General features: G+C 55.4%; 1 protein-coding gene across 1 annotated transcript; it reads right to left on the reverse strand.

The window, feature by feature from the left end:
• Positions 1-3,002: 3,002 nt before the first annotated feature.
• On the reverse strand, positions 3,003-27,534 carry LOC137160066 (adhesion G protein-coupled receptor E3-like; the record flags this gene model as incomplete). Its single annotated transcript, XM_067558523.1, has 19 exons — positions 27,449-27,534; positions 23,884-24,035; positions 23,064-23,219; positions 22,131-22,286; positions 19,182-19,337; positions 15,577-15,726; positions 10,337-10,404; positions 9,621-9,722; positions 8,655-8,832; positions 8,009-8,128; positions 7,136-7,341; positions 6,878-7,048; positions 6,529-6,723; positions 6,010-6,245; positions 5,300-5,366; positions 4,688-4,779; positions 4,162-4,330; positions 3,938-4,045; positions 3,003-3,032 (listed from the first exon to the last, which is right to left on the reverse strand). Coding segments are annotated over exons 1-19 (2,598 nt in total), but the record flags the coding sequence as incomplete, so codon positions are not given.
• Between the last annotated feature and the right edge of the window lie 200 nt (positions 27,535-27,734).

Raw genomic sequence — 27,734 nt, forward strand, 5'->3', positions numbered from 1 at the left:
TGATAGCAGAGGACGAGGGAGGATTCCACTGCTGATGGCAGAGGATGCGGGACGGATAAAGCACAACAACCAATATGATTGCAAGCAGAATCATTTATTCCATCTTGTTCTCCAGCTTATATACCCTTTTATCATCTTTGCATACAATGGTCACACAATTTCTGATTGGCTATTATATGATTTCACCTACTTCACACGGGAACAGCTTACATATTACTGGTAGCATCTTAGCTCACACAACTATCTTGTTTACGACCTTGAATACTTTCTACTATCTAGTGGATGGCGGCCAAGTCCCGGGAACTCGCCGCCAGTGAGGCGCCTGAGTGAAAGTGGCCACCTTCCAGCTCCCTGTAGGCAGCCTCACTTGACCCGGTGTCCAGCACCAGGCCTGCTGTAAGTGTCCACTAGGTAGCCATCAGGTCAGGGTACGAATAATACACTCCCACAAGGGTCTTGTTGGTATCTCCTCAACCACCAGGCCTTGTAATAACCTAGGGAAGATCCCCCTCTGGATTCCTGACCAGAAGCAGCAATCCGCAGTTTTTAATAAATAAACCAGCAGCTTCCTCTCCCATGCAGAGGTGGCCGTGTCTGGGGCTGAAGCGGAGCAGGGAGCTGTTTCAGACACACAGGCCTCCACTTTTCCTCCACATTCTTCACTCTTGTGTAAGCTACCTCCTCCCCCACCCCCGACATCTAGTGATGAGCTGGGTGTGACGGGTTCCCCTGGGGTACAACCTAGGACCCGCTGTGCCCCCTAAACTCTCCAGCCTGGGCTGTCCATTACAAAGCTTTGCTAGTGACCAGCAGCAAACCCCTCCGGGTGATGTGATCACTCAGCCCAGCAGCACATGATGTCCCCACACCCAGCTAGATTGTGTGAATCCTCCCCGAGACGCTCACGAATCTCACAAGAAAGGCACCTGCCAGTTCAGCGCAGCTCCCTGCCTTGCACCCCAAAGTTGCACCATCCTGCCCTGGTCGGAAGCTTGACCAGTATATGTTTATAACCTAGTCCGTCCCTCCCTCAGTGTGGAGAGGACACAAACAAGCTTTTGTTAACTTAGCTCAGATTTCCCAATCATTTCAGCTGAAACGCACTGTGTTGGTTAAAATATAAAACACATTTATTAACTACAGAAAGCTGGATTTTAAGTGAGCATAAGTGGTAAGCATAAGAGACAGGTACCAAAGAAAAGAAAGATAAACACACAATCTAAATCAGGGGTTCTCAACCGATTCCGCCGCCGAATCCCCCCTTCCGCCGCCGAGAAACCCTGCCGCCACCAAATCTTTCCCCCCGCTGCCGCCGAAGAAGCTTTCTGCCACCGAATGGCCCCCCCACTTGCCTCCGATTCCCCGCCATTTGCCGCTGCAGAGTAACCGCGCTGCCGCCGACTATTACCCCCTTGCCACCGAAAGTGCTATCCTCTCTGCCGCCGAAAACCATGAAAGGGCGGCAGGGCTTCGGCGGATGGCATCGTTCACTCCACGCAACCCCGACATTTTACCGAGTCCTACTCGGGCCAGGCACAGTCAGGTGAAGCGGTACTTGACCTGACTGTACCTGACCCGAGTGGTACTCTGTAAAAAAAAGTTGAGAACCGCTGATCTAAATCTTAATCCTGATAACACCAGGTGGGCTCTAGATAAAGCAATCTTTCTCACCTCACTGGATGTTGTAGTTCTCAATGCACAAGCTTCTCCCTGAAACTAGGCACTAGTCTCCTGCCAAAGTCTTTGTCTCTCAGCGCTCTCATTGCTTCCAGCATAGGTGTGGAGGAGAAAGGCCAAGGCATGCAGCCCTTGTCCCTTATTTTATATCTTTTGACCATGCGCCTAGTAGACATGAGTACAGGCATATCCAGGTGGGCTCTGCTGACTCACAAGATTGCTCCATCCCACCCCCTTGGTGTCGTCTCGTGTGACTGAGTCATAGAGTTGAGCAATCTCCATTGTACAGTCTTGTGCTGCTGTCACTGTATTGTAAATCCTTTGTATCCCTGCTGGAGACTAGTCATTTCACACTCTGCTGGGCGGGGCTACTGCCCTGGTAGAGGAGACTCAAACATACAGCATATTTCTCTAACAACTATGCAGCAAAATCTCATAACTTGATACACACTGACGCTACACATATTTGGACAGCACAATGGGTTTAAGATATTCTGACCTTTCATTACATATTTATCTGGCCTGCTTAGTATGAACTATTACAGCCACACTGAAAGTATGAATATGGGGTTCACAGGGTGCTGCTTTGGGGTGCAGTGTGTCACCCTGGGAGGTGGGGGAAGACTTCAGGAAGAGGCTGTTTTTGCAAAGCCCACCTGCTCTGCCTAGGAATTCAGCAGTGGGAATTGCTTTGCCAAAGTGATCAGTTTTGGCTAGTGCCAGATGACAAATCACTTGAGTACCGAGTTCAGGGGTAGTGGCACGTTGTGATCCTGATTGCGTGAAGACAGGTGTTTGTACCCAGTGATGTGGGCTCTGCCAAAACAAGCCTAGCTGCCATTTCACTCTCTCCTTCCGCCCTGTTTCAAGACACCGCTGATTCGACTGAAATGAGAGCCTTTGTTTTGTTAAGTGATCGTTAGAACTGAAATCGCTGATAACCAGGTCTAGCTGTTGAACCTCAGGGCACGTCTACACTTAAAATGCTGCATCAGCACTGTAGTGCTTAAATAAAGATGCTCTAAACTGACAGGAGAGAGCTTCTCCCATTGGCTTAATCAATCCACCTTCCCAAGAGCTGGTAGCTGTGTCGACGGGAGAAGCTTTCCTGTTGATATGGCATTGTCTACATGGGGTGATAGGTCAGTATAACTACGTCACTCAGGGAGGTGGATTTTTCACATGCCAAATGACGTAGTCATACAGATATAGGTCAGTCATGTAGACCAGACCTAAGTTGCTCAGATGGTGGCAGCAGCAGCTGAGGCATTTCTAATGCCATCTTCCCCACCCCTCTGGTGGGAGGGGAACTCATGTGAACGTACCTCTGGGCCTTCACTGACCAAGGACAGCAGCTGTGAGTGGGTGCAGTGGATGGAGAGGGCAAAGGCAGATTAAAGGAGCATTTGTTGGACTTTCACCGCGCAAGGTGAAAAACTGAGGCAAAGGACACCGGCCAATGGATTCTGGGCTGGGAGTTTGCTCATGGTCACATACTTTCGAGTCATGGTTGTGGTATTTTCCCAGAATAATGCCAAGTTCCATTTCTCTTTTTATTAAAAGTTCTCTTTTATTACACACAGACTCTGTACTTGCAAGAGGGGAAATTCTGGCTCTTAGCAGTGCCCGGGGTGGTGATACGTTTTCCCAGATCACTGGGTGGGGGCTCCAGCCGGTCCTGTTTCATACTGGAACCCTGCGGTACTGAACTGGTGGTTGCTGCTGACTCCACCTGGCAGAAGGGTTACGTCTGGCAAAAAAAGCAGAAACATGGCGATAGATTCCCCTAGAGCATGATGTGCCGACTGGTGGCTTCTCTCTGGGAGGCGACATACAAAGCTGCTGAATTCTGACCCGTAAGAATAGTGGAGCCAAGGGAAATTCTTCATGGTGCTGACTGCTCATAGGGGATAATTCGTCCGCACTGACGAGGTTTCAATCCCAGGGGACGTTCAGATCATTACACTGCAAAAGCCAACACCTGTCCAGTCTACAGCGAGTGACCCCTGGGTTCTCAGGAGAGCCAAGGGAAGGAAACGTGGAGGTGCCAGGAAAAGGCATTCTGTGCTGGTGCCTAAGACATCTAGGACATCCCTCAAGAGTGACCGACTCTCCCTGACACACTCAATGACGTTCCCAGCTGCCTTATAACAAATCCAGGGTCACTCGGGAGGCAAAGCACCTTTACAGCAATAATGAGACCAAGCTAGAGATGAGTGTCTCACAGGCTGGTATTGGAACAGAGCAGAGGACCTCTTACCGTCTTGGTGTCGGCAGTGCGGAGAGTGGACATGGATACATCGTACATCTGAGATTCTGTGCCGAATGTTCGGACTCTCTTGATCCATCCCCGGTACTCCTCTCTCACCTAGAGAGTCAGGGACACGGTCACTGCACCAGGTCACTAACCCTGAGGAAATCAGACATGGCCACCACTAGGCCGGTGAAGGCGCTGGGTGGGTGATGAAGGGCCATGGGCATTACCTGGCGATTGAGGAGACAGTGCACCAGAAAGATGAAGGCTCCCTGCAGGCTGTTGATGATGGTGAATAAATACTCCATGACTGTGGCTGCTGGGCCGACTTGTAGGAGACCAAGGATCCACGTGCAGCCCAGAATGAAGAGCTGGGCTATGGCTTTAAAGGTCAATAACCTGGATAAAGGCACATGGAGAGATCTCGTTACAATTATCCTGTGGAGAGGAACTGCGTCAGGAGGTCTGGGCAGAGTGGAAGAGAGCTACCGGCCCCTGCTTTACTGTGTGGGACAGGGGTATTGTCAATGTGAACACAATGGGAATTTAGAATGATAGAAGATGGAGGTTGGAAGGCACCTCAGGAGGTATCTAGTCCAACCCCCTGCTCAAAGCTGGACCAACCCATGCGACCAACATGTTCCCGTGGATCCTAAATACGTTGCCTCCTTCCTGCAATCCCCACACCTTCCCTGTGCCAAGGACTTTCCGAACCAAGGGATCTGACCCTCCTCCATTGTTTCATTGCCTTCTCACCTGTGGTCTCTGAGGATGGACACATCCGTATTGAGGGTGGAGAGTTTGTTTCTCAGGATCCACAGGATCAGGGCAAAGAAGGTTGTATTTATCTGTGGAAACAGCAGGAAATATTTCCTGTAAAATGTCCCTTCCGGGGCCGGGGAGCCCAGCTGAAGCAGAGAACGATCCCACGGGACTGATCCGAACACTGCTGAACCAGTGGGGAGTCCAGGTGGGAATCATCCAAGGGAATCACCCCTCCCCTGTAATCTCCCGTGGCAGCTCTCGGTCCCTCCCCATGCACAGAAGTGATGGCACAGCCAGGGCTGAGATGAATCAATGGGATCCCAGAGGCCAGATTGTGCTCAGAATTAAATATGGAGCCACTCCAGTTTCCGGTGGGGTCAATAGTTATTCTGGGTTTACACTGGTGTCACTGAGAGCAGGATCTGGCTTGGATTTAGCATGGGACTAATCCCAGGACTGGCCCAAGCAGATGGCCTCAGTGGGACCTAACTGGGTCATTCCTTCTGTTTCCATGGGCCCCGTTCTCTTTCCTGCTTCACTGAAATCAGTGGGGCCACAGAGGTGAGACGTGATCGGGGCCCTGTGGTTCTGGGAAATACCCACCAGGATTATGACACAGACTGGACCCAGGAAGCTCCAATGAAAGCCTTTCTCCTGGCTGAGCCAGCAGCTGCAGGTAGGGAGGAAGAAGAAAGGCATTATCCCACAAACAACAACGTGGTGACATGAATGTGACTGCTCCCCTTTGTCAGCCCTCGCCATCTACCGCCGCATCTCCTGCTTTCTGTTACCCCTTCTTCTGCCAGCCCCTCCACTGACCCTCTCAGGTGGATGCTTGTAGTATCGATGAGGCCGGACACACCGCTGATGTAAAGCGGCCTTGCTACACTGAAGGAAGTGGAGCTACACTGATTTACACCCACTGAGGATCTTGCCGGGGAGCCTAGAACACACGACTCCCTAGGTTAGTGGAGGTGCTCACTTTACAGAGGGACTGGCAGGGATTTGCACACAGTAAGAAGGTGCATTTTTTCTACCCTCCAGTGCCACAAGCAAAGCCTGGGACCTTTCTGCCTTGTTCTTGCTCATCACCAGTGTGGTGAGGACTGTAGGTGTACGACAGGTGCCCAATGCCCCACTGCGCTAGGGGCACCTTAGGACTACTGGGGAGGGGGCAGGGTCCCAGCAGGGATGTTCATCTCCCAGGCAGGGTGAGCAGGGAAATCTAGGTTAAATACAGACCTGGGTGAGCTCGTGCGACCCAGCAGGGAAGCCACGTCCCAGCTTCGCGTCGGGATGGACTCTGCACTTACTATTGGGGAGATCCATAGCCTTCAGGATTCAGGGCTGCAGAAATAGCCACCACCAGGGCGGGGAATCCGTAGCCCAACGGGTACATGTATCTCTTCTTGAACCTGCCAGTGCTGGTGTAATTCACGACCTTCAGGTTCCTGACGGTGAGGAAGAGATGCAGCCCCTCTAGGAACATCCAGGTGAAGCAGGCCAGGAAGAGGTAGTGCAGGAAGCCAGCAATGACAGCACACACCAGCTGGGGGAGACAGAGAGCTCAGGGACACTGTGGCTGGGAGGGGAAATGCTGAGTATGGGACAGACCTGCCTGGGGGGGTCACACCGGGATTCTGGTTAACACAGCTCTCCAGTTATAAGACTGCCTGACCCAGAGACAGCAGGTTCCTGGGAATCTGCCCCAGGTCCAGCCCAGCCCAGAATCCAGGGAGCACAAAGGGGTTCAAGCCACACACCCCTGCCCCGCTGCAAGCGGAGGAACAGAGCAGGTGAGAATCGGGCCCTGGGAGCAGAGCAGGCCGTACCCGACTGCTGGTGCGGGTCACTGCGGTGAGGAAGAGCAGGTCGGCCAGGAAGAGGCAGAGGCAGAGCTGCAGGTGGATGGAGGTGCTGACGTTGCGGATGGAGCGGCACAGCAGGAAGGTGAGGATGGCGAAGAGGAGGCAGAGCAGGGAGAGGGTCAGTGCCACGTAGGTGACGACGGTCAGTGTGTAACTCTCCTGTAACACAGCAAAGGGAGAATCACCACCACCCTACTCAGCCTTTTCCCGGCAAAGCCTCCAGTCACTGCAGTGACAGTTTTGCCCAAGCAATGGCAGAGTGCGGCTGGCGCTGAGAGTCCCGCCCTGCGATCCGAGTCTAACACCGAGATACCGTCACTGCGGTGGGAGCCATAAGGAGGGCGAAGCTGGAGAGATGGTTGCAGCTGCAGGTGGTGTGAGTGCTGTTCGCGTGCAGAACGGTGCAGCCGTCCCGAGACCAGGTGCCTTCCCCGCCCACGAATTTCCAGTAGACGCAGAGAGACTCTTCCTTCGCTTGTATGTCCTGGAAACACAACAGAATCATCCTCATCCCCATGGGAGCACAGAGCGCTGTTTGGGTTAGCACGTGTCTATACACGCAGTAACAGACCTGGCTGTGGTACAGGGTGAAGTTTGCAGGTCTGGAGAGGTGAATGGGTCTCCTGCCTCCGACGGCCCCACTCACCACCCTGGAGTTGAGGTGACTATTCCCCAGCGTCCCACCAGCTGGTGGATTTCCCTGGCTGAGAAGTCTCCTGTTGATGATGGAGCCCAGTGTGGAGTAAGAAATAAAAGCAACAGCAGCCGTCAGACCTGCTGGGAGAGGAGATGGAGACGCTATGGCAAAGAATGAGCCAGCCAGGTGCCCAGCAACCAGGAATCCCAGCGAGCCCGTGGCAGAGCTAGGAATGGAACCCAGGAGTCCTGGCCACAACTCATAAGATTTCGCCACTGGACCATGCTACCTTCTCTCTCGGAGCCCCCAGGAACACGTCTGGCTGGAAGCTTTTGGCTGCAGGAAGCAGAGATGATGATATCATTTTTCTCAGCGAGACCAGGCAGAGGGGCTGGCCAGGGACGAGCTTCCCCTGGTGCTGGAGGATTAGGGGCCACCAGCCTGAATGTGGCAGCTGAGGGTACATGTTACCTGGTCCCCTCTCATCCCATTCGGGGGTCCCTGCTCTTTCCATTCTCTGGGCCCATGTCCTACCAGAGACCCTTGCATCAGCTGCCTCCCCTCGGACCCCGCAGCCTCTCACCGCTTGGAGCTCAAGCTGTAGGGCAGCCGGGAACGAAGGGGTCTGCACAGCTCACAGCCCCACAGCCTGAGAAGGAGCACTCTGGTGCTAGAGACAGAGGTGAGGGTCCCAGCTTGCAGATCCCTGGGGAGGGAGGAATGGGGAAACCCGGTCTGGGGGTCGGTGCCTGGGAATGGCTCTGTGCTGTGGTTTGGGCCTGGGTGTCTCCATCCCCAGGATGGTACCTTGTGTGGCTGCCCCAGTGACTGTATTGCAGTGGACGTCCATTGTCTCCCTGTGAGCGCTCAGCCTGAAAACCTCGCTGTCCTGGCTGCAGTTCCCTGTGATGAGCCGCGTCTGGACAGCTGCAGGGCGGGGTGGGGAACGACAGAGCCCCTCACTGTGAAACCACTTTCCTGGGAATCCGTCCCGGCTGGGCCAGCTCCACGCCCCTCCCACGCCACTTGGTGCGGCGGGGCTTCAGGGCTCTTCCCCACTGGGGGAGGGGGAAGTTTGGAGCTCCCCCTTCTGAGTCCCATTGGCCACCCCTCCGTGCCCCTTCCCACATTCTGTCTGTGTCTCCCTGGGGATGCTGTGCCCAGCAAGGGAAGTACCCCCCAGGGGCGGCGGGGCGTAAAGCCCCTATGCTGGATTGCCACGTGTTGTATTTAAACCCTTCTCAAGCAGTTGCTGTTGCTCCGGGGAGCACGGGCAGGGCTGGGCTCTATTTCCTGGGCCGGGTCAGGGCAGGTCCGTGTCTGTGTTCACCACAGGCTCACGGCCACACAGATATTTCGGCTCCAACTTCCAGTGCATTTGGGGCCCAGTGTAGAACCCCGGATCTCCCGGCAGCCAGCAGGCAGCGCTGAGAGCCACCCATCCTCCCCTCACCCATAGACTCTGTTGTCACATTCTGTGTCATCCTCCCTGGAGACCTGCGCGCAGTGGCCAGTGCGGCCTCCTCCACGCTCTGCAGTAGGACGTCCACGGCCGACGCCACCTCCCCCTCACTCATGCTGTCCCAGACAGAGGTGTTGTTCATGATGGCGCTGAAAGTGCGAATCTCTCCCTGAGGAGAGGAAAGGAAACACCTGGAAGCGAGGAGTCCGGGGGCTCAGGCGCCACGTCCCATGTGTTCACAGGGGACAGCGACGTGTCTTAGGGACATCGGGTGTCACAGCCTCTCCCAGCTCAGGGGCTGCAGTGCTCTCAGATGGGAACCCTTTACAAAGCCAGGAGGGGCTGGAACCCTTTGTCATTCCTTCTTCGTCCCCCGCTCTCCCATCCCTCCCTCCCAGGGCATAACATTGTCACAAGCCCATGGCTGCCGAGGTCAGAAAGGTATGGCAGAGCGGGGAGAGAGCCCAGATCCTGCAGCCTGAAAGACCCAGTCCCTGGCTGATGAGCTGAAGGAGAATCCCCATTAACTGTTAGCAGTATGGGGCTTCTGATGCACAATACAACAGTTCTGAACACTAGAGGGTGGACAAAGACACGTGCGCACACCCCAATAGAGGGCGTGTGCCCATATCCACCAACACCACTAGGGGGGCGTGTTCACACACACACACACACACACACACACCCACCCACCCACCCACCCACTACAGGGCGTGTGGACGCACACAACCCTCACCACCAGAGGGCATCTGAATGTGCCCACACCCACCCACACCACTAGAGGACACATACGCACTCACACACACACCAGTGGAGGGCACAGATATTTTCTGAAGAGTATCTGTCACCCGCAGTGAGACTCCTAAACCGGCTTAGCAGCAGGCAGGGCTCCGGGCTGCGGGGCACACGGGGGGGGCCCTAGCCAGCAGGGCACATTCAGGGTGTGGAGCTTCTCACCTCTAGAGATAATGCCGCACTCCCGGCTCCACACGTCGATGTCAAAATCTCCAAGGTCGAATTCAGGAAAGAGCAAAAGCTGCTGCTGCTGCTCAGCTCTCCCTGCAGAGACCAGGGCAGAGGGTGAGTTCTGCAGGCACTGCAGGGCGAACGTGCAGGGGCCTGATCCTGACACCCTTAATTGTGTGACTGAAGCTTTTCAGGATCAGGCCCTAGATCCCTGAAGACTGTATCAGACTTGCGCAGCCCAGGACACGCCCGCTGGGCTGTTACCGCAGTGAGATTCATGCGGAGAAACGGAACAGGTGCGGGTGTGTAAGAAGGTCAGAAGAATAAACAGGGAACAAAGTGCTGAACTTGGAAGCGGAAGGTAAGAGAAGGATCAGGGAACCCACAACTCGATGGGGGGATGTCATACAAAAGGATTTGATGAGCTGCAGAGTTTCTGAGGAACTGCTCCAAGACAGAGTAGACGGGACAAGGACTTGAACAGCTGATTGCACGTAGATGGGACCAGCCTAGGAGGAGGAAGAGGAGGAGGAGGATCGGGTCCCAGCTATGAAAGGAACAAACCCAGCAGTGCCTTAATCTTGGCTGGGGTTTGTAGGCCCTACCGAAAAACCAATAACAAAGGTTTTTGTCTGGGACTTTCCATATTGGTGGCACAAAACACAGGGGAAAAATCCCCACCAAATGAAGGATGGGTTCAAAGGTACCTGCAGAGGGCAGTTCCTGCGCCTCTCTTTGATTCTCTCCAGCTCAGCGCTGCTGTTGTAGCAGGGGTCTTGGAGCAACAGGAAGAGAGGAGCAGATATTAGCGCTTTCACCGCAGATTTTCATATCAACTGGCTCCTGCTTGAGGGAAAATCCCCTTGTCCTCCAGCCCCGCTGGCTGCTCTCTGTCTACATGCTGCGCTGCCAACAGTTTAACAAGCGGCTGCTTTAATAAAACTTCCTCCCTTCCTGCCCATCTCACTCCGTGGCTCTGTCCCCTCCATTTACACTGCGCTTTGCCCCGCCCTCCTGCTCCCGTCCCCTGCTTCCCGCACATGACTCTGGGCACCTGCCCCCTCCAGCTGGTCTGAGCATGTGGTAAGATGGCCGGATGAATTTGTTGGCATTCCTTCTACAAACACAGAGGCATTGGCAGCCCCAAGTCTGTGCGTTAGCACTAGAGGGCGCCCCTGAGTGTGAGGGTGGGGAGAGAAAAACAGGGTTACTTACCAGTAACTGTTGTTCTTCGAGATGTGTTGCTCATATCCATTCCACTATAGGTGTGTACGCGCCCCGTGCACAGATTCCTGGAACTTTTTTCCCTTAGCTAGCTCCGTAGGGTTGGCTCAGACGTCCCCTGGAGTGCCGCGCTCATGCCGTGGTAGATAGGGCGCTGCCGACCCTGCGGCCCCTCAGTTCCTTCTTTCTGCCGACTCCAACAGTAGGGACGGAGGGTGGGTGTGGAATGAACATGAGCAACACATCTCGAAGAACAACAGTTACTGGTAAGTAACCCTGTTTTCTCTCTTCGAGTGATTGCTCATATCCATTCCATTATAGGTGATTAAATAGCCATACCTTGGAGGTGGGTAGGAGTCAGCATTGAGCTGGTCTCGCCAGTACTGCCCTGCCCACGTCCTCTCTCGCCTGCTGTACGATGGCGTACTGGGACGTGAAGGTGTGCACCAACAACCAGGTCGCTGCTCTGCAGATGTCCTGCAGGGGGACCCTCTCCAAGAAGGCCGCCGATGAGGCCTGGGCTCTGGTTGAGTGTGCTGTCACAGTTCCTGGAAGCGGCACCTTCACCCGCTCGTAACAGGTCCTGATGCAGGTGGTGATCCAGGTGGAGATGCGCTGGATGGAGACGGGTGAGCCCTTCATCCGGTCCACCACTGCCACGAACAACTGTGTTGACTTCCGGAACGGACTGGTCCGCTTGATGTAGAAGGCTAAGGCTCATCTGACATCCAGGGAGTGCCATCTCCACTCCTCCTCCAAACCGTGCGGTTTAGGAAAAAACACGGAGAGGAAGATATCCTGGTTATAATGAAACTGAGACATCACCTTAGGCAGGAATGCTGGGTGGGGTCTCAGTCGGACCTTATCTTTATAGAAGACCATGTAGGGGGGCTCCGAGGTCAAAGCTCTTACCTCGGAGACCCTCCTAGCCGATGTAATGGCCACCAGGAAGGCTACCTTCCAAGAGAGGACGAGCAGCGGGCATGTGGCATGTGGCCTTGGGCTCGAAGGGGTGGCATCCAATGTGGCCCCTATGAACTCTATGCGCCGCACCGGGGTGAGAGTGGACTTCTGTTCATTTATGAGCAGCCCCAGTCTGGTGCATGTGGCGCAGGTAAGAGCCAGGCTGTTCCTCACATGGGCCCTGGACTTGCCCCGCATCAGCCAGTCGTCCAGGTAAGGGAATATCTGGACCCCTCTGCAGCGCAGGTGGGCGGCTACCACTGCCATGCATTTTGTAAACACCCTTGGCGCGGACGAAAGGCCAAAGGGCAGGGCCACAAACTGGTAGTGGCTTCCAGCTACCATAAACCTTAAGAACTTTCAGTGACCTGGAAGGATAGTGATATGAAAATACGCGTCCTTCAGGTTGAGGGCAGCATACCAGTCCCCTGGATCTAGGGCAGGAATAATGGAAGCTAGGGAAACCATATGAAACCTGGTGCGCCTGACAAACTTGTTCAGAGGTCTGAGGTCCAGAATAGGCCTCAGGCCCCCCTTGGCCTTGGGGATTAGGAAATACTGTGAGTAGAAATCCGTTCCTCGTTCCTGTGAAGGAACCTCCTCTACCGCACCGAGCGTGAGGAGGGAGTTGACCTTCTGTATGAGGAGTTGGTCATGAGAGGGGTCCCTGAAGAGGGACTGGGTGGGGGAAGAGTTGGGGGGAAGGCCGTAAGTTGTAAGGCATAGCCCCTGAGGACTATGCCAAGGACCCATTGGTCCATGGTAATGGCTTCCCATTCGGCGTAGTAAGGTTGAAGCCTGTGGATAAATAACTTGGAGCGATCCAGTGGGGACGGAGGAGTACCACCCTCGTGCACCCCGTCAAAATCTTTTATTGGCAGTATTGCCCTTGCTTGGGCCTTGCTGAGGCCCCATGGAGGGCCCTTGACGGTCACGGCGACTGGGCGCCCGGTACTGATCCCGACCCCTCCTGGGCTGAGCGGGTCTGGGAGGCAGCCTTGGTGGAGGCTGCGGTTGCCTCTGGGCCTGAGGGTGGGCCTGGCACCTCGAGGCCTGGGAGGTGTATAGCCCTAGGGACCTCAGGGTGGCTCATGAGTCCTTTAGGGCGTGGAGCTTTTCGTCCGTCCTCTCGGAGAAGAGACCAGTGTAATCAAAGGGGAGGTCCTGTATAGACTGTTGGACCTCCTGGGACAGGCCGGAAGCTTGTAGCCAAGAGCAGCGGCGCATGACGATGGCCGAAGCGATCGCCCTGCTAGCAGCATCCGCTGCATCACTAGCCGACTGACGTGCTGCCTTAGCCACCGCCACCCCCTCCTGCGATACCGTGGCGAAGTCTGCGGCCTGGTCCGGGGGCAACCCGAGGAGAACCTCTTCAGAGAGGACTAGAGGTTCAAATTGTACTTCCCCAGGAGGGCTTGATGGTTTACGACCCTCAGCTGTAGGGCTGCAGTAGAATACATTTTACGCCCGAAAAGGTCCAGCTTTTTGCTGTCCTTGTCCTTCGGGGTGTTGCCGTGGCTCTCCTGGCGATCCCGCTGGCTCACTGCATCCACTACGAGCGAACCTGGGGCGGGGTGCGTATAAAGGAACTCAAACCCCTCCTTAGGTACATAGTATTTGCGCTCAGCGCCTTTCGAAGTAGGGGCCACTGAGGAGGGGGTTTGCCAGAGGGTCTTGGCTATCTTCATCATCCTCTCATGAGTGGGAAGGGCCAGTCGTGATGGGCCTGCTGTCTCAGAAACCCCAAAGAGGGGGTCCTCCTCCTCCGACAGTTCTTTAATTTCCAGACCGAGATTGGTCCTGATGGGCCCGGAAGTCAAAGAGGGGGCCTTATGGTCCCTGGCCGCTGCCTCATCCGGAGAGGAGGAGGAGGATTGAGGAAGGGCCCCTGTAGAAGGTCCTTCCTCAGGGTCAGACTCCTCCTCCGAGGGGTGGCCCTCCTGTGTACAGGTTGGTGGGGGCACTGGTTGGGCCACCGAGGAGTGAACCGTGGTGGTCCCTTGACCCATCTGTGTACCCCAGGGCCCCCAATATGGCCATTGCCAGGGGCCTTGAAGCCATGTAGGTGCAGGCATAGGGACCTGCTGGGTCATTTCCAGGCACCCCCCCCTTGGATCCTGAGCCGCTTGACCAGTGCTTATGGGCCCTGGAAGGGGAACGGCTCCGGGACGATGATGACCTCCGGTGCCGGCGTCTGCAGTGCCGATGAGGAGAGGAGCTACTGGAGGAGCTGTAGCTGGAAAGACCCCTCCGTCTGGAAGACTTATGACGACACTTCCCAGATCTAGAGCGGGAGCGGTGACACCTGTTTCGTCGCGACGCTGATCTGGAGCGCGACGTGTCACGCGGTGCTGAGGCAGGTGGAGCCGGGATGCACGGTGTCGAGGCAGGTGGAGCCGAGGCAGGTGGAGCCGGGATGCACGGTGTCGAGGCAGGTGGTGCCGAGGCGCTCGGTGCTGGGATGCACGGTGCTGAGGCAGGCAGCGTTGCAATTCGATGTCGAGCTGGGCTCTGCACCGGGGTACCGGAGCCCAAGCTAAGGTCCCCGCTCAAGGCAGAACTGTAACGCCTTCGCCTCGAGTGTTTGTCCCTCGACCGCCCTCAGTGCTGCGGTGCCGGGGAGCTCAACGACCTGGAGTCAGAGCTAGGAGGGGAGCCTGCACTCTCGACCCTCCTTGACCGTCTGGGGGGAGACCTCGACTCCCGTCTCTTCCACCCACCGGGGAAACCCAACGCGGGTTTACCCCGAGACACCGGTCCCAGAACCCTCGGCCAAGGGGGGGACGGAGGCATAGGCAGGCCCATGAGGGCGCGTGCCACAGCGAAAGCCTCCGGTGTTGACGGCCTTTGCAGAGGCGCTCCCCCACCCCCAGGAGCTGGGGGAGGCTCTCTGCGAGGAGATGCTGGTGCCGGAGTAACCTCCATGGCACGTGGCTGGGGCATCTCCTGTTTTACCCCCTGCTTTCCCGGCAGCAGAGGGGAGTCCATGTGTGCGGCCTCCCGCCGCTTCTTCTTCGGTGCTGACAGCGGTGCTGGTGCCGGTGTCGGTGGAGCGCTCCGCACCGACGAGACACTCGGTGCCACTGGAGAACGTGACGGCTCGGAGTCCGGGCGGAGCGTGGACTCCATAAGGATCGCCTTCAATCTTGCGTCCCTCTCCTTCTGGGTCCGTGGCTCGAAGGACCTACAGATCCTACATTTCTCTTTTCTATGTTGCTCCCCGAGGCATCGGAGGCAACGGTCGTGAGGGTCACTCACAGGGAAGGATTTTGCACACGCGGTGCAGGCTTTAAAGCTGGTGGAGCCAGGCGTGGCTCAGCTCTAGCCCCTAAGGGCACGATCTCTACAACTTAACTACTTACTAATCACTAAGAAAAACAATGAACAAGAACTTGAATAACAAAGCTATAGAGCTAAGGGAGGCTACTTGCGGTATGCAAGAGGCAGACGTTCCAGCAACCGTCACAGGCGGAAAGAAGGGACTGAGGGGCCGCAGGGTCGGCAGCGCCCTATGTACCGCAGCATGAGCGCGGCACTGCAGGGGGCACCTGAGCCGACCCTACAGAGCTAGCTAAGGGAAAAAAGTTCCGGGAATCTGTGCACGGGGCGCGCACACACCTATAATGGAATGGATATGAGCAATCACTCAGAGAGAGAACTAATTATCCCTGCCCCCTGCCTGCCTCCTAGACTTCCTGGTTTCCATGGACTCTGCAGAGAGACCTGCTGGGTACCTCTGCCCGCGGGGGGGAGAACTCACCTTTACACGTGGTTTGGTTCAGTACCCAGCTCCCGACTCCGGTGGAAGGGATTAGGCCGGCTGGGCACCTACACTGGAAACTCCCGCCGGTGTTGCTGCACAGGGCTCCTGGGCCGCAGATGTCAGAGGATCTGGAACATTCATTAATATCTGGGAGGGGAAATCAGAGAGGCCCCACTGAGCAGCTGTTTTGAATCCCTCACCACAGAGTTGTCATCAGCAGGGTTTTGAACCTGGGACTTTCAGCACCACAGTGAGGTGTACGTTAAAGGAGCAATTCCATTGCCAGGCAGCAGTAGAAAGTTATCTTCCCGATGGACCAAACATTAGAGGGAAACAAAGGGGGTCCACTGAGGCTCACTCAGGGCCCCACTGACACCCGAAACAAGGTGGGGCTGAGACCCTTTGTCATTCCTTAGGAGCGGAGAGTTTTTAGACAGGGAAGGGGACAGAGAGAGCCCAGCAACTCACAGCATCTCTGCTCTCTTCTCCCACCCCTCCTGTTAGAAACAGGACAATCTGCTCTCTCCTCCTCCTCCCTTCAACAGCAGGCCTGGAAGGGGGGGATAAAGAGACCCTGGGGCAGCCCCTCTCCCAGGAGACAGGGGTGAAGAACCCCTCTTGCTGCAGGAGGACCTGAGGTGTGCTGGGGGGTCAGGGGCAGATGTGGGGGCTGCTGCAGGGGGCAGAACTGTTTGCGGGGCTGGGCGAAGGGCATGGAATTAATTAACCAGAAGGTGGAGGTGGTGGATGCAGGGGGGTGGCAAGAAGCTGGACGATCAGCGCCATCAGCAGCCAGAGAGCTCCTATCATGGGACCAAACCACCGTATCCTACCCCTGGGAGAGCAGGCAATGCCGGAGTGGCCACAGGCCTGGATCCCCTCCTGGTGGGTTCTGATTCTGCTCTCCCACTGGGATAAATCTGGAGAAACTATTAGAGTATTTAAGGCTGCTCTGGATTTTACACCAGTATAACCAAGCCCAGAATCTAGTCCAATGGGCCCAATACTCCTTCAATTCACCCCCGCTGGCTGGTTCTAATGAAACCCCTGAGAAAACCCTGGTTTCCACAGGACTGTCCCACCGAATTTAACAATCAAAGGCCTGACTCTCAGCAACACTCAGGCCACACTAGGCTGCTCTGGCAGCGTAACGGCCATTTCAGAATTTGGTGTATTGAAAACTGTGTTAGCCTCACAAGCTCTCACTTTACATCTGCAAGGGGCCTTCCTGCTCCTGTTTACAGGCTGGGGGCCTCCGTGCAGAAGCGTGTGATCTGGTTTTTCAGCAGTCTGTCTGCAAAAGAGGTAACCTAGAACAAAGTGGCGGGAGGCAGAGGGGGGGATTATGCCCATCTGCTGCAGGGAGCAGCCTGCTTTGTCTCTCTCTGTTTTGGGTTCTTGGCTGTTAGGGTTCTGGACTAAAGAAATAACCTTGTGTTCTGCTGCAGCCCGCCAGTGAGAGGATTTTATGCTTCGTTTCCAACTGTGTGCGTGTGTGCTATGAACATAACAGATGGGAGAACAGTCACTGTGGCATCCATGGCTCATTCCCTGGTCCCACAATGGGGCCAATGACTTCAATGGGTCCAAGATTTGGGGAGATTTAGGAGCCCATGTTTGAAACCCAAGGGGTGGAAATGTGGCTGAAATCGCTATCAACTTCCAGTCACAGGGGAACACACCGGCATTGCCAGGCTGGGTCAGTCCATGTACCCCGGTATCCCGACTGCGACAGGTGCTGCAGAGGAAGGTGTAACTGTCCCGCCGCAGCTGTGGGATAATCTGCCCCCAAGGAAGGTCTCTAATAATCAGAGGTTGGCTTAAGCCCTGACATGGGATGTTTTCCTCCCTCCCAGAATTATTGTCCATTAACTATCACAGCCCCAGGTATTGTCGGTTCCCATAGAGATGGCCAGTCCCTCTTTAAAACTCGACTCACTCCCAGCCTGGCTGCCAATCAGTAGCAGAGATTCCACGGGCTAATGTTGCACCGGGTTAAGGGAGTTTGCTCCGTGGGGTTTATCCCCCGTCTAAGCGCCGGGGACTGAGGTGAGCCCGGCCCCCAGCTCTGCGGGAGCAGGCGAGGGTCACGTGGTGGCCTCGTGCCAAAGCTGGCAGAAGCCCCGGTGCAGCGCCAGGCCTGGAAGTGTGTGGGGGGAGGGGGTGTGTCAGCGGGTGGGGGTCAGAGGAGAGCTCACCACGGCAGGTGTTCTCACTCGAGCCCCTGAACGTGGCTTTCCCAGAGCTGGACTCGTATCCATCGATGCAGCTGCAATTGTACCTCCCAGGCGTGTTGGTGCAGTGTGTGTAGTTTCCACAGTCTACCCGGCTCGGCCCCAGACACTCGTCAATATCTGCAACACAGAAGGGGACGCTCTATCCAGTCCTGGCAGGGAGACGTTCCCCGTATCACCCCCTGCACTGAGCTGGGTGATGGAACCCAGGTGACTCAACTGAATTAAAAAATGAAAGGACTGAATCTCAGAAACACTCAGGCCGCACTAGGCTGCTATGGCACCGTAACGGCCACTTGGGAATTTGGTGTATTGAAAATTGTGTTAGTCTCACAAGCTCTCACTTTACATCTGCAAGGGGCCTTCCTGCTCCTGCTTGCAGTCTGGGGCCTCTGTACAGAAGTGTGTGATCTGGTTTTTCAGCAGTCTGTCTGCAAAAGAGCTAGCCTAGAGCAAATGGGCAGGGTGGAGTTATGCCCATCTGCCGCAGGGAGCAGCCTGCTTTGTCTCTCTCTGTTTTGGGTTCTTGACTGTTGGGTTCTGGAGTTAAGAAATAACCTTGTGTTGTGCTGCAGCCGGCCAGCCAGAGGATTTTATGCTTTTTTTCCAACTGCGTGCGTGTGTGCTATGAACATAACAGATGGGAGAACAGTCACTGTGTCATCTATGGGTCAATCACTGTCCCAAAATGGGGCCAATGACTTCAATGGGGCCAAGATTTGGGGAGATTTAGGAGTCCATGTTTGAAGCTTGGTCTCCTAAGGGGTGGAAATGTGGCAGAAATCCCTATCACGTTCCAATCACAGGGGAACACACCGGCATTGCCAGCCTGGGTCAGTCCCAAGGCCCATCTATCCCAGTATCCCGACTGCGACAGGTGCTACAGAGGAAGGTGTAAGTGTCCCGCCGCAGCCGTGTGATAATCTGCCCCCAGGAAGGTCTCTAATAATCAGAGGTCGGCTTAAATCCTGAGGTGGACATTTTACCTCCCTCCCAGAATTATTGTCCATTAACTATCACAGCCCCAGGTATTGTCGTTCCCCATAGAGGTGGCCAGTCCCTCTTTCAAACTCGACTCACTCACAGCCTGGCTGCCAATTGGTAGCAGTGATTCCATGGGCTAATGATGCACTGGGTGGAAGGAGTTTGCTCCATGCAGTTTATCCACCGTCTAAGCACCGGGGAAAGGGGTGAGCCTGACCCCCAGCACTGCGGGCGCAGTCGAGGGTCATGTCTCGTCACAGCCTCCGTGGTGGCCCCGTGCCTTTGCCAAAGCGGGCTGAAGCCCAGGTGTAGCGCCAGGCCTGGAATGAGCACGTAAGTTGCATGCGGGGAGGAGGATTCTCAGAGGGTGAGAGGAGAACTCACCACGGCAGGTGTTCTCACTCGCACTCCTGAACGTGGCTTTCCCAGAGCTGGACTCGTAGCCATCGATGCAGCTGCAATAGTAACTCCCAGGCATGTTGGTGCAGTTTGTGTGTGGTCCGCAGTGTGCCCGGCTCGGCCCCAGACACTCGTCAATATCTGCAACACAGGAGGAAATGTTCTGTCCAGTCCTGGCAGGGAGACGTTCCCCATATTACCCCTGCACTGAGCTGGGTGATGGGACCCAGGCGACGGCGACTCAACTGAATTTAACAATCAAAGGCCTGATTCTCAGCAACACTCAGACCACGCCAGGCTGCTCTGGCAGCGTAACGGCCACTTGAGAATTTGGTGGATTGAAAATTGTGTTAGTATCACAAGTTCTCACTTTACATCTGCAAGGAGCCTTCCTGCTCCTGTTTGCAGTCTGGGGGCCTCTGTTCAGAAAGGTGTGATCTGGTTTTTCAGCAGTCTCTTTGCAAAAGAGCTAGCCTAGAGCAAAGGTGGGGGAGAGGGGGGAGTTATGCCCATCTGCCGCAGTGAGCAGCCTACTTCGTTTCTCTCTGTTTTGAGTTCTTGGATGTTAGGGTTCTGGAGTTAAAAAATAACCTTGTGTTGTGCTGCAGCCGGCCAGCGAGAGAATTTTATGCTTCATTTCCAACTGTGGACGTGTGTGCTATGAACGTAACAGATGGGAGAACAGTCACTGTGGCATCTGTGGGTTAATCCCCAGTCACACAATGGGGCCAAATGGGGCCAAGATTTGGGGAGATTGAGGAGTCCATGTTTGAAACTTGGTCTCCCAAGGGATGGGAATGTGGCAGAAATCCCTATCATGTTCCAATCACAGGGGAACACATCGGCATTGCCAGGCTGGTCAGTCCCAAGTACTATCTACCCAGGTATCCTGACTGCAAAAATTGCAACAGTGGAAGGTGTAACTGTCCAGCCGCAGCTATGGGATAATCTTTACCCAGGAAGGTCTCTAATAATCAGAGGTTGGCTTAAGCCCTGACATGGGATGTTTTCCTCCCTCCCAGAATTATTGTCCATTAACTATCACAGCCCCTTGTACTGTCATTCCCCATAGAGGCGGCCAGTCCCTCTTTAAAACTCGACTCACTCACAACCTCCATGCCAATCGGTAGCAGTGATTCCACGAGCTAATGCTGCACCGGCTGGAAGAGTATTTCCCTGTATCTGCTTTGAATTTGCCACCTTTCTGAGTCAATGAAATCCATGCCCTGCCCCCTTGCTCTCTTGTCTTTTTATAGCTCGTGATTTTCTAAACTAATCTTGTGATTTCTTTGAATGTTTGGGATCGTCGTCACCGGAAACTCACTGAAGCCAAATGAAGTGTGTAGCTGTGCAGGGATGCATCTAAGCATGTGCTTTGCTGAAGCGGGGGGCTCAGTGAGCACAAACAGGGACCAGCAGAGAGAGATTTAGCAGCTGCCAGCCTCTAGCATCCCCTGGTGGAGAAGACACCAGCACCTGGGTATCCCCTGCCAGGGGACTTATGATGGAGCATGGGCCAGCTTCACCAGCCCAAAGAGGTCTCCGATTCCACTGGACTGCCAGCACAGAGAGACCCCTCTGTCTGTGCCCTGGGCAAACTCCTGTCTGCACTGCCCTGGGAGAGCGACATGGAGCTGGAGTAGAGAGAGCACGTGGCCTGGTACAAGGCCTGGGCCCTGAACTAAAGTCAGCAGAAGTTACGCTCTGAGCAAATGTCAGGCCCTGTCCAGAGGCAGAGGCTTGCCTGCAAGTTCCCGTCCGGTACGTGAACTCGGCACCAGTGGTACTGGCATTGCTAAAACACACTGACTATGTCAACACATTCCCGCAGGGCAGCGCAAGGAACACCCCAGCCAGGCACGATAGGATGGTTTGACAGAAGGGATGAGCAGTGATGCTTGGTCTGAAACATCAGGAGGAAAGTACAAAGCCAGGCGGTGAATAGGGATGTTTTGGCTGAAGCGTCGGGAGAAAGGTACCAGGGCAGGTAACAAACACCTCGTGACACATGGAAGGTGCTTCGTGAGTTGTTTACCCCAGATTGTTTGTCTCAGTCTATAGATGTCGGGGAATCTCGCCTTAACCCTTTGTCTGCCATAGGGGGCAGTGGAAAGTCCTGCCACTCGCTGAGCTGGTCCATTGTCACGGGCACACAGGTATTAATGTCCCTGCAGCGTCTATGGGGTTAGTACCTGTTTAGTCGGCAACACACCTGGCTGAACGCCTGCCCCACTGAACCGACTCTGTGTCTGTCTGGGCAGTTCGATCGAGGTCTGCCAGGCCGGCTACTGGCCAGAGCCGGGTCAGCACAGAGAGGACAGACACGCAGCCAACAGCTGACAACACCCGTGTCCTGCACCATGCTGCTGGAAGCCAGGGTGTCTGAGGGAAGCCTGGGGCTGGGCTGGCAATGCCACTCACAGCACGTGCCCCGTACAGCGCTGCCCAGGGGAGCTTGGGGAGTGGGAGTGTCCCCCAAACTAGCAGCCGCATCCTCTAGAGGCCATGGGTGAGCACGGCTGCCTGGCCCCAGCGGGAGCTGAAACACTCGGAGACCTGGGGTGAATTCAACAATGCTTCAGCCCAATTCCTGGAGCCGTGCCTGGGGCCACTTCCCAAGCTCAGGGAGGGTGGGCGGGGGCACTGGCTGCCCGGATGCTGTGTGCTGGGGCCAGCGAGGGTCCTCCCCTCTCCTGGTGTATCCCTGCAAACCTGGGGGTTTATTCTCAATCCAAACACCCAGAGCAGGGGAGATCCTGGCCCCCTTGCGCTGTGGGAGTGGTCGAGGGTCACGGCTGATCACAGCCCCAGTGCCTGGATCGGGCGCCTTTACTACAGCTGGGAGCAGTGTCTGGTGCAGCACCAGGCCTGGAATGAGCGCGGAGGTGCGGGGGGGTCTCAGCAGGGCACAGTGGGGGACCAGGGACAGCTCACCCTGGCAGGTGTTCTCACTCACACCCCTGAACGTGGCTTTCCCCGGGCTGGACTCGTATCCATTGATGCAGCTGCAATAGTAACTCCCAGCCACGTTGGTGCAGTGTGAGTGGGGTCCGCAGTCTGCCCGGCTCGGCTCCAGACACTCGTCGATATCTGCAATACAGGAGGGAAGACTCTGTCCAGTCTTGGCATGGAGATGTTCCCTGTATCACCTCCTGCACTGAGCTGGGTGACAGGACCCAGGCGACTGGAATCCTGTTGAATTTAACAATCAAAGGCCTGATTCTCAGCAACACTCAGGCCGCACTAGGCTGCTCTGGCAGCGTAACGGCCACTTGAGAATTCCCTGCCCTGAACGAGGGGCCGCCCCAGCTGGTGTGGAGCAGCTTTAGGGGCCCTGCCCCCACCCTGTTCCCAGACCCTGATGTAGGAGCCATGGCCAGGGCTCCCTGCGCTGCAGCTATTCTCTGCCCCCAGGGCTCATGGGAGGCAGATCAGGGGCGTGGCTCGGGTGCCCTGCACTGTGGTATTCCCTGCCTCCCAGGCCCATGGGGGGCAGAGCGCACTGAGCTATTCCCATGACCTGCACATAAGGCCCCTTCCCAGGCTCAGGGGGGCACTAGCAGCCCGGATGCCGTGTGCTGGGGCCAGTGATGGTCCCCTTCCGTTTCCCTAGTGCTTCTCTGCAGCACAAGGAGTTTGCTCTGTGGGTCTCTTTCTAACTTGGGGGGTTTATTCCTCATCCAAGCGCCAAGGAGAGGGGTGAGCCTGGCCCCCAGCTCTGCAGGAACAGACGAGGGTCACGTCTCATCACAGCCTCAGTGACGGCCTCGTGCCTTGGCCAAAACTGGTGCAGTGCAAGGTCTGGGCTGAGCATGTGAGGTGGAGGGAAGGGAGATCTCAGCAGGTGGGGGCCAGGGGAGAGCTCACCACGGCAGGTGTTCTCACTCGCGCTCCTGAACGTGGCTTTCCCAGAGCTGGACTCGTAGCCTTCGACGCAGTGGCAATAGTAACTCCCAGGCGTGTTGGTGCAGTGTGTGTTGGCTCCGCAGTCTGCCCGGCTCGGCCCCAGACACTCATTAATATCTGCAACACAGGAGGGGACGTGACGTCCACTGAGTTGGGCAGCGGGACCCAGGCGACTGGGCCTCTGAGCGGTGAGTGAATAATGCCACGATTCTCAGTTCCCCATTTATGTCGCAGGAATGTCTGACCCCGCCCTTGAGCGCCCAGCCCCGGGAACGGAAGAGTCGGCTCCACCTGCACCCAGATCCCCCATGTGAGGGGAGGGTGGGGGGATGTCCCCTTGGAGCTCTAGGCTCCCTGTGTGTTGGGGGAGGGAGGAAGAGAAGCTGAATCCCCTCTGTCCTCCTCTCCCCATGGATCCCTGCACATGGGGGGAGGCAGAAGGTGTAGCTGGCTGCCCCTTTCTATTCCTCTAGGTAGGGATCTGTGGGGCCTCTGCCACCGGGGCTGATTAAGGGCCAGGCTGGGGTTCAGACTGGTCCATATGATAGGCCCCCCCACAAACTGTGCCCAATCCACAGAGCCCAGGACTCCTGGCTCTTTAGCCCCAGCCGCAGCAGCTCCTGCTCCTAGCTCTGGAATCCCCTGGTTGAATTCCCCAGGAGGGCAGCCCTGACCAGTGCTGGTGCCCCCTGTTCCCCAGATGGGCTGAACCCCGCCCAACAGGCTGTAGAGTTGGCTGCTCTGGCCCAGCCCCCCAAGATCAAGGCAGGAGCCCCGTTACCGTCACAGCTGGCTGTTGGATCGCTGAAGATTGGATTCCCACTCGGCTGGTATCCGTCCCGGCAGGTGGAGTGGGTGCTGTTCACACACTTGGCGTTTGGCAGGTGTGACAGGTGGTTGCTGCAGCTCTCAGAGGTACCTGGAGGGGCGAGAACAGCCGGACAGGGTCAACCAGCCCAGAGCGGCTCCCCCCAAACACACACAATGGGACCGACTCCTTTCACACGCCCCATTGGCTGATTCTTATCCCTGGGCGCCTGGCAAACAGCTCTGCCGCCATCCACCGCCTGGCAGCAAGATTCTCCAACTGCACAGGAGGCCTGGACTCCCCGGGTAGTGCAAACGGGACGAGCCACCAGGGCCTGGCCTCGGTTCACATGAAACATTTTCAATTTCACCCAATTTTTCTCTTCTCCGCGGCGGTTGCGGTCACTCTCCTTAGCCTCAGTTTCAATCTCAAAAGTCGCTTTGAACCAGAAAATGGGAATTTCTCTTTTAAAAAATTATTTCATCTCCCTCCCCCCCAGTTTTTTTCCTAATAAAAACAAACATTCCTCTGATCTGAACTGGAGCTGGGAAGGGAAGCTGAGGGCTACACAGGGCACCTTCTCCTCTCTCCTGCACACACCTACCCTGCTCCAGTCAGGTGTAATGCAGGCAGGGGCTGCGTGTTGCTGTCCAGGACAGCTGTGTCCTCACCCACATTCCCATCCTGGGCTTCCTCATTTCCACAGCTCTGCTCAGTCCTGACCCAGACCCCCTGCTCCTCTAGCCCTGCGATTCCCCCGCAACCACCGCCACAGCAGTGCCCCTCAATCTCCATTCACAGCCTCCTGCTGTCCCAGCCCCGAGCTCCCCGCACATGCAGAGTTGTGGCATCACATCTCAGTGCCACCCTCTGGGCCAGCCTGCTGGTTTCCAGCTATGGCTGTCTGCACTGCCAAGCCTTGAGTAGGGGGCGAGGCCTAGTGACACCATGAGGAGATGGCTCAGTGCGGCGCGGCAGAAGGAGGAATCCTGGTTAGAAGACGGTGTGTCTAGGGTCAAGGTAGAACCTTTAAGCAGAGGGGGTGAGGGAGACTGAATGGACAAATGGATGTAGAGGGACTAAAGCTCACACACGGAGGGGCCAGATCTTCAGCGGGTGTAAGCTGGCATCACTCCTTTAACGTCAATGGAGCTCTGCTGATTTACTCAAGCTGGGATGTGGCCCGTAAACTTCCCAGTTCTGAAGAGTCTGGGTTTTCCCTTCTGTTGACAAACCGTACAGCCAGCTGCTCGACTGCACTTTGGTTGGTTGTGCAATACATTCAAGAGACCAGATAACCAGCACCAGTCAGGTTCATTGCTAAAAGTCAGTAACAGGATATTACAGGGGAAAAGGTTCAATACAGCTCCAGTTTCCAGGAACCCATCTCGTGCAGCAGTGTTGAATTCACTGTACGAAGAAGGCTTGCTTCCAAAGTCACACCCCTAAAGCTGTCCTTTTTATACCAAAGCTCTTTACAAGGAAAAAGGTACCGTAGCCATCCTCTGAGGTTAGTCTTAACCAACCATCTTTCTACCTTATTTCTCTTGTATCAGACTGTGCCCCTTATCTCTTTGTTCTGGACACATGCATGGAGCAAGAGTGCGACGGCAGCTGCTCGGCTTGTCCCATGTATATTGTCTTTATCTTTTGGACATTCCAGTGAGAGTAACTCCCTGCCTGTTCCTTGGTAGAACCCCCTATGTTCTGATCCTGGCAGTTTTCCTGGCTACTTAAGCTAATGCAAGGTGTTATGGGATCCTTAGCAGAGGTGAACAAGATTATAGAAAAACAGGCCAGTGTAGGCCATGTAACTGCTAGAAGTGTATATACAATACAATGTTACATGCTTTAAGCACATCCCATCAGTATTAATATATGTAATGTGAATCATACCTATTGATAATGTGATATATTCTATTAGCCCAGCATACACTGGTCAACACTTCAGAAATAGATTTAACCTCCACCTAAACACTCCAGCTATTCCCAGTGATCCAGATCCAATTACTCCCCACCCCCAATTACAGTCTCAGTAATCCCACTGAGAGCTGCCAAGCCTGCGTCAGTTTCATGGCAGAGACACATTCTGTGTGGGGCTCTCATGTGATGGGCACGAACGGGTCACATACAGCATTACATTCTGCCAGCCAGGGAACTTACCCGTCGACGTTTGGGTGCTCCCTGGTGGTGGAGAGGGGAATAGGACGAGGAGGAGAAATACTTGAAAGAAATAAAAAATAAAGATGTGTTTTTTAAATGTTATACACAGAAACAAGCACCAGAATGAGGAAGGGGGGGGGGGGAGAAGGTGTTCTGGCCCCGTCTATGGACCAAATTTTGCTTGTTTACCCCACTGTGATTCTGGTGTAAATCCAGTTAAGTCAATTCTTTCATTAATAACTAGGATTATTGTAGCAATATGTAGGAACTCCAGCTTTGTGCCACGACATAAAACTGGCTTAACCAGCTACCTGGAAATTCCCCTTGTGCAACTGCCACCTCTCACCACGTACAACACTCAGCAGTGTAAATTCCAGCTCGAGGAGTCACACCTGCTCTCGCTCTGATTGACCTTGCATGCTAAAAATAGAAGCGTGGCCGTGGTAAGGGACGTAACAGGAGAGGCTCGCGGCCCGGACTATGATCCCATCCAAGAGAACAAGTACATAAACAGGGGGAGCTAGTCCCTCCCCCCACCACGGCAACACTTCTCGTTGTAGCACGTAGCTAGATGAGAGCTATGTCTTCTCAAGCTGGAACACTCACTTTCCAGCTCCAGTGCAGACATTCCCATAGACCCCTCTGGATTCTCCTACCCCCACCCTTGAGTTCAGCCCATGGCCTTCGTTCCACTCACCCAATGGATACGTGTCACCGCGGGTTCCCATGGTGGCTCAGCCGCTAACGGGAGAGGACAAGCTCTGAGGAGTCTGATCTTTGCAGCCTCCTTATCTTGAAGAAATTGGACAGGAAGGCAAGTTAACTTACATCCTGCTGCATTAGATCGTATCAATCAACAGCACTGCACACAAGACAGCACTGTCTTCTCACCATGCCCTGTTCTCCTTCCTTCTGACTAACCGCATCTCCCACTGTCTGAGCGCCTCTTGACCTGTGCCGGGGACTGACATTGGCGCTGAGAGGGAGATTCCGCATCCCGAGTCAAAGCAGGCCAGCTTGATGACGCTGACTTGGAGCAATTGCTGGGGGAGCATCCTTGCTCTACCCCCAGTGGCCATCTGGTGAGAGATCTTCCTCCACGTACTGGGGACCTCCACCGCCCTTCAGGGGGACCCAACGTGGGCATGCCCCGGGACACTGGCCCCTTCGCCCTCGGCAGAGGGAGGAGCGGAGATGGTGTAGGCAAGGCCAACAAGGCTCTTGCCGCCTGAAAAGCCTCCGGTGTTGATGACGTCGGAAGGGGAGCTCTCCCACTTCCAGGAGTCGGGGGAGGCTCCCTGCTTGGAGATGCAGGCACCGGAGAAGACTTGCCAGGCCGTGGCCGGTGCATCTCCGCACTTGACCCTGCCTGTACCGATGGCGCAGGGGAGTGTCCGCGCTCTGTCTCTTCTTCTTCAGCACCGAGGATGTTGTGTGGTGCCGAGTCGAGCCCTGTGCCATGGGTGCACTCTGCACTGAGGTGACGCTCGGTGCCGAGGTGGAGGGGGACAGCTCAAACACCGGGCGGAGCGCTGCCTCCATGAGCAGGGCTTTTAACAGGATCTCTTGGTCCTCCTGAGTCCCCGGTTTAAAAGCCCTGCATATCTTACACTTGTCTTTCCTATGCTCTTCCCCCAAGCACTTAAGGCACCGGTCGTGGG

The sequence above is a fragment of the Emydura macquarii genome, unplaced genomic scaffold, assembly GCF_026122565.2.
Source record: "Emydura macquarii macquarii isolate MOO-44397 ecotype Brisbane River unplaced genomic scaffold, CSIRO-AGI_Emac_v2 contig_2117, whole genome shotgun sequence".
Lineage (NCBI taxonomy): Eukaryota > Metazoa > Chordata > Testudines > Chelidae > Emydura > Emydura macquarii.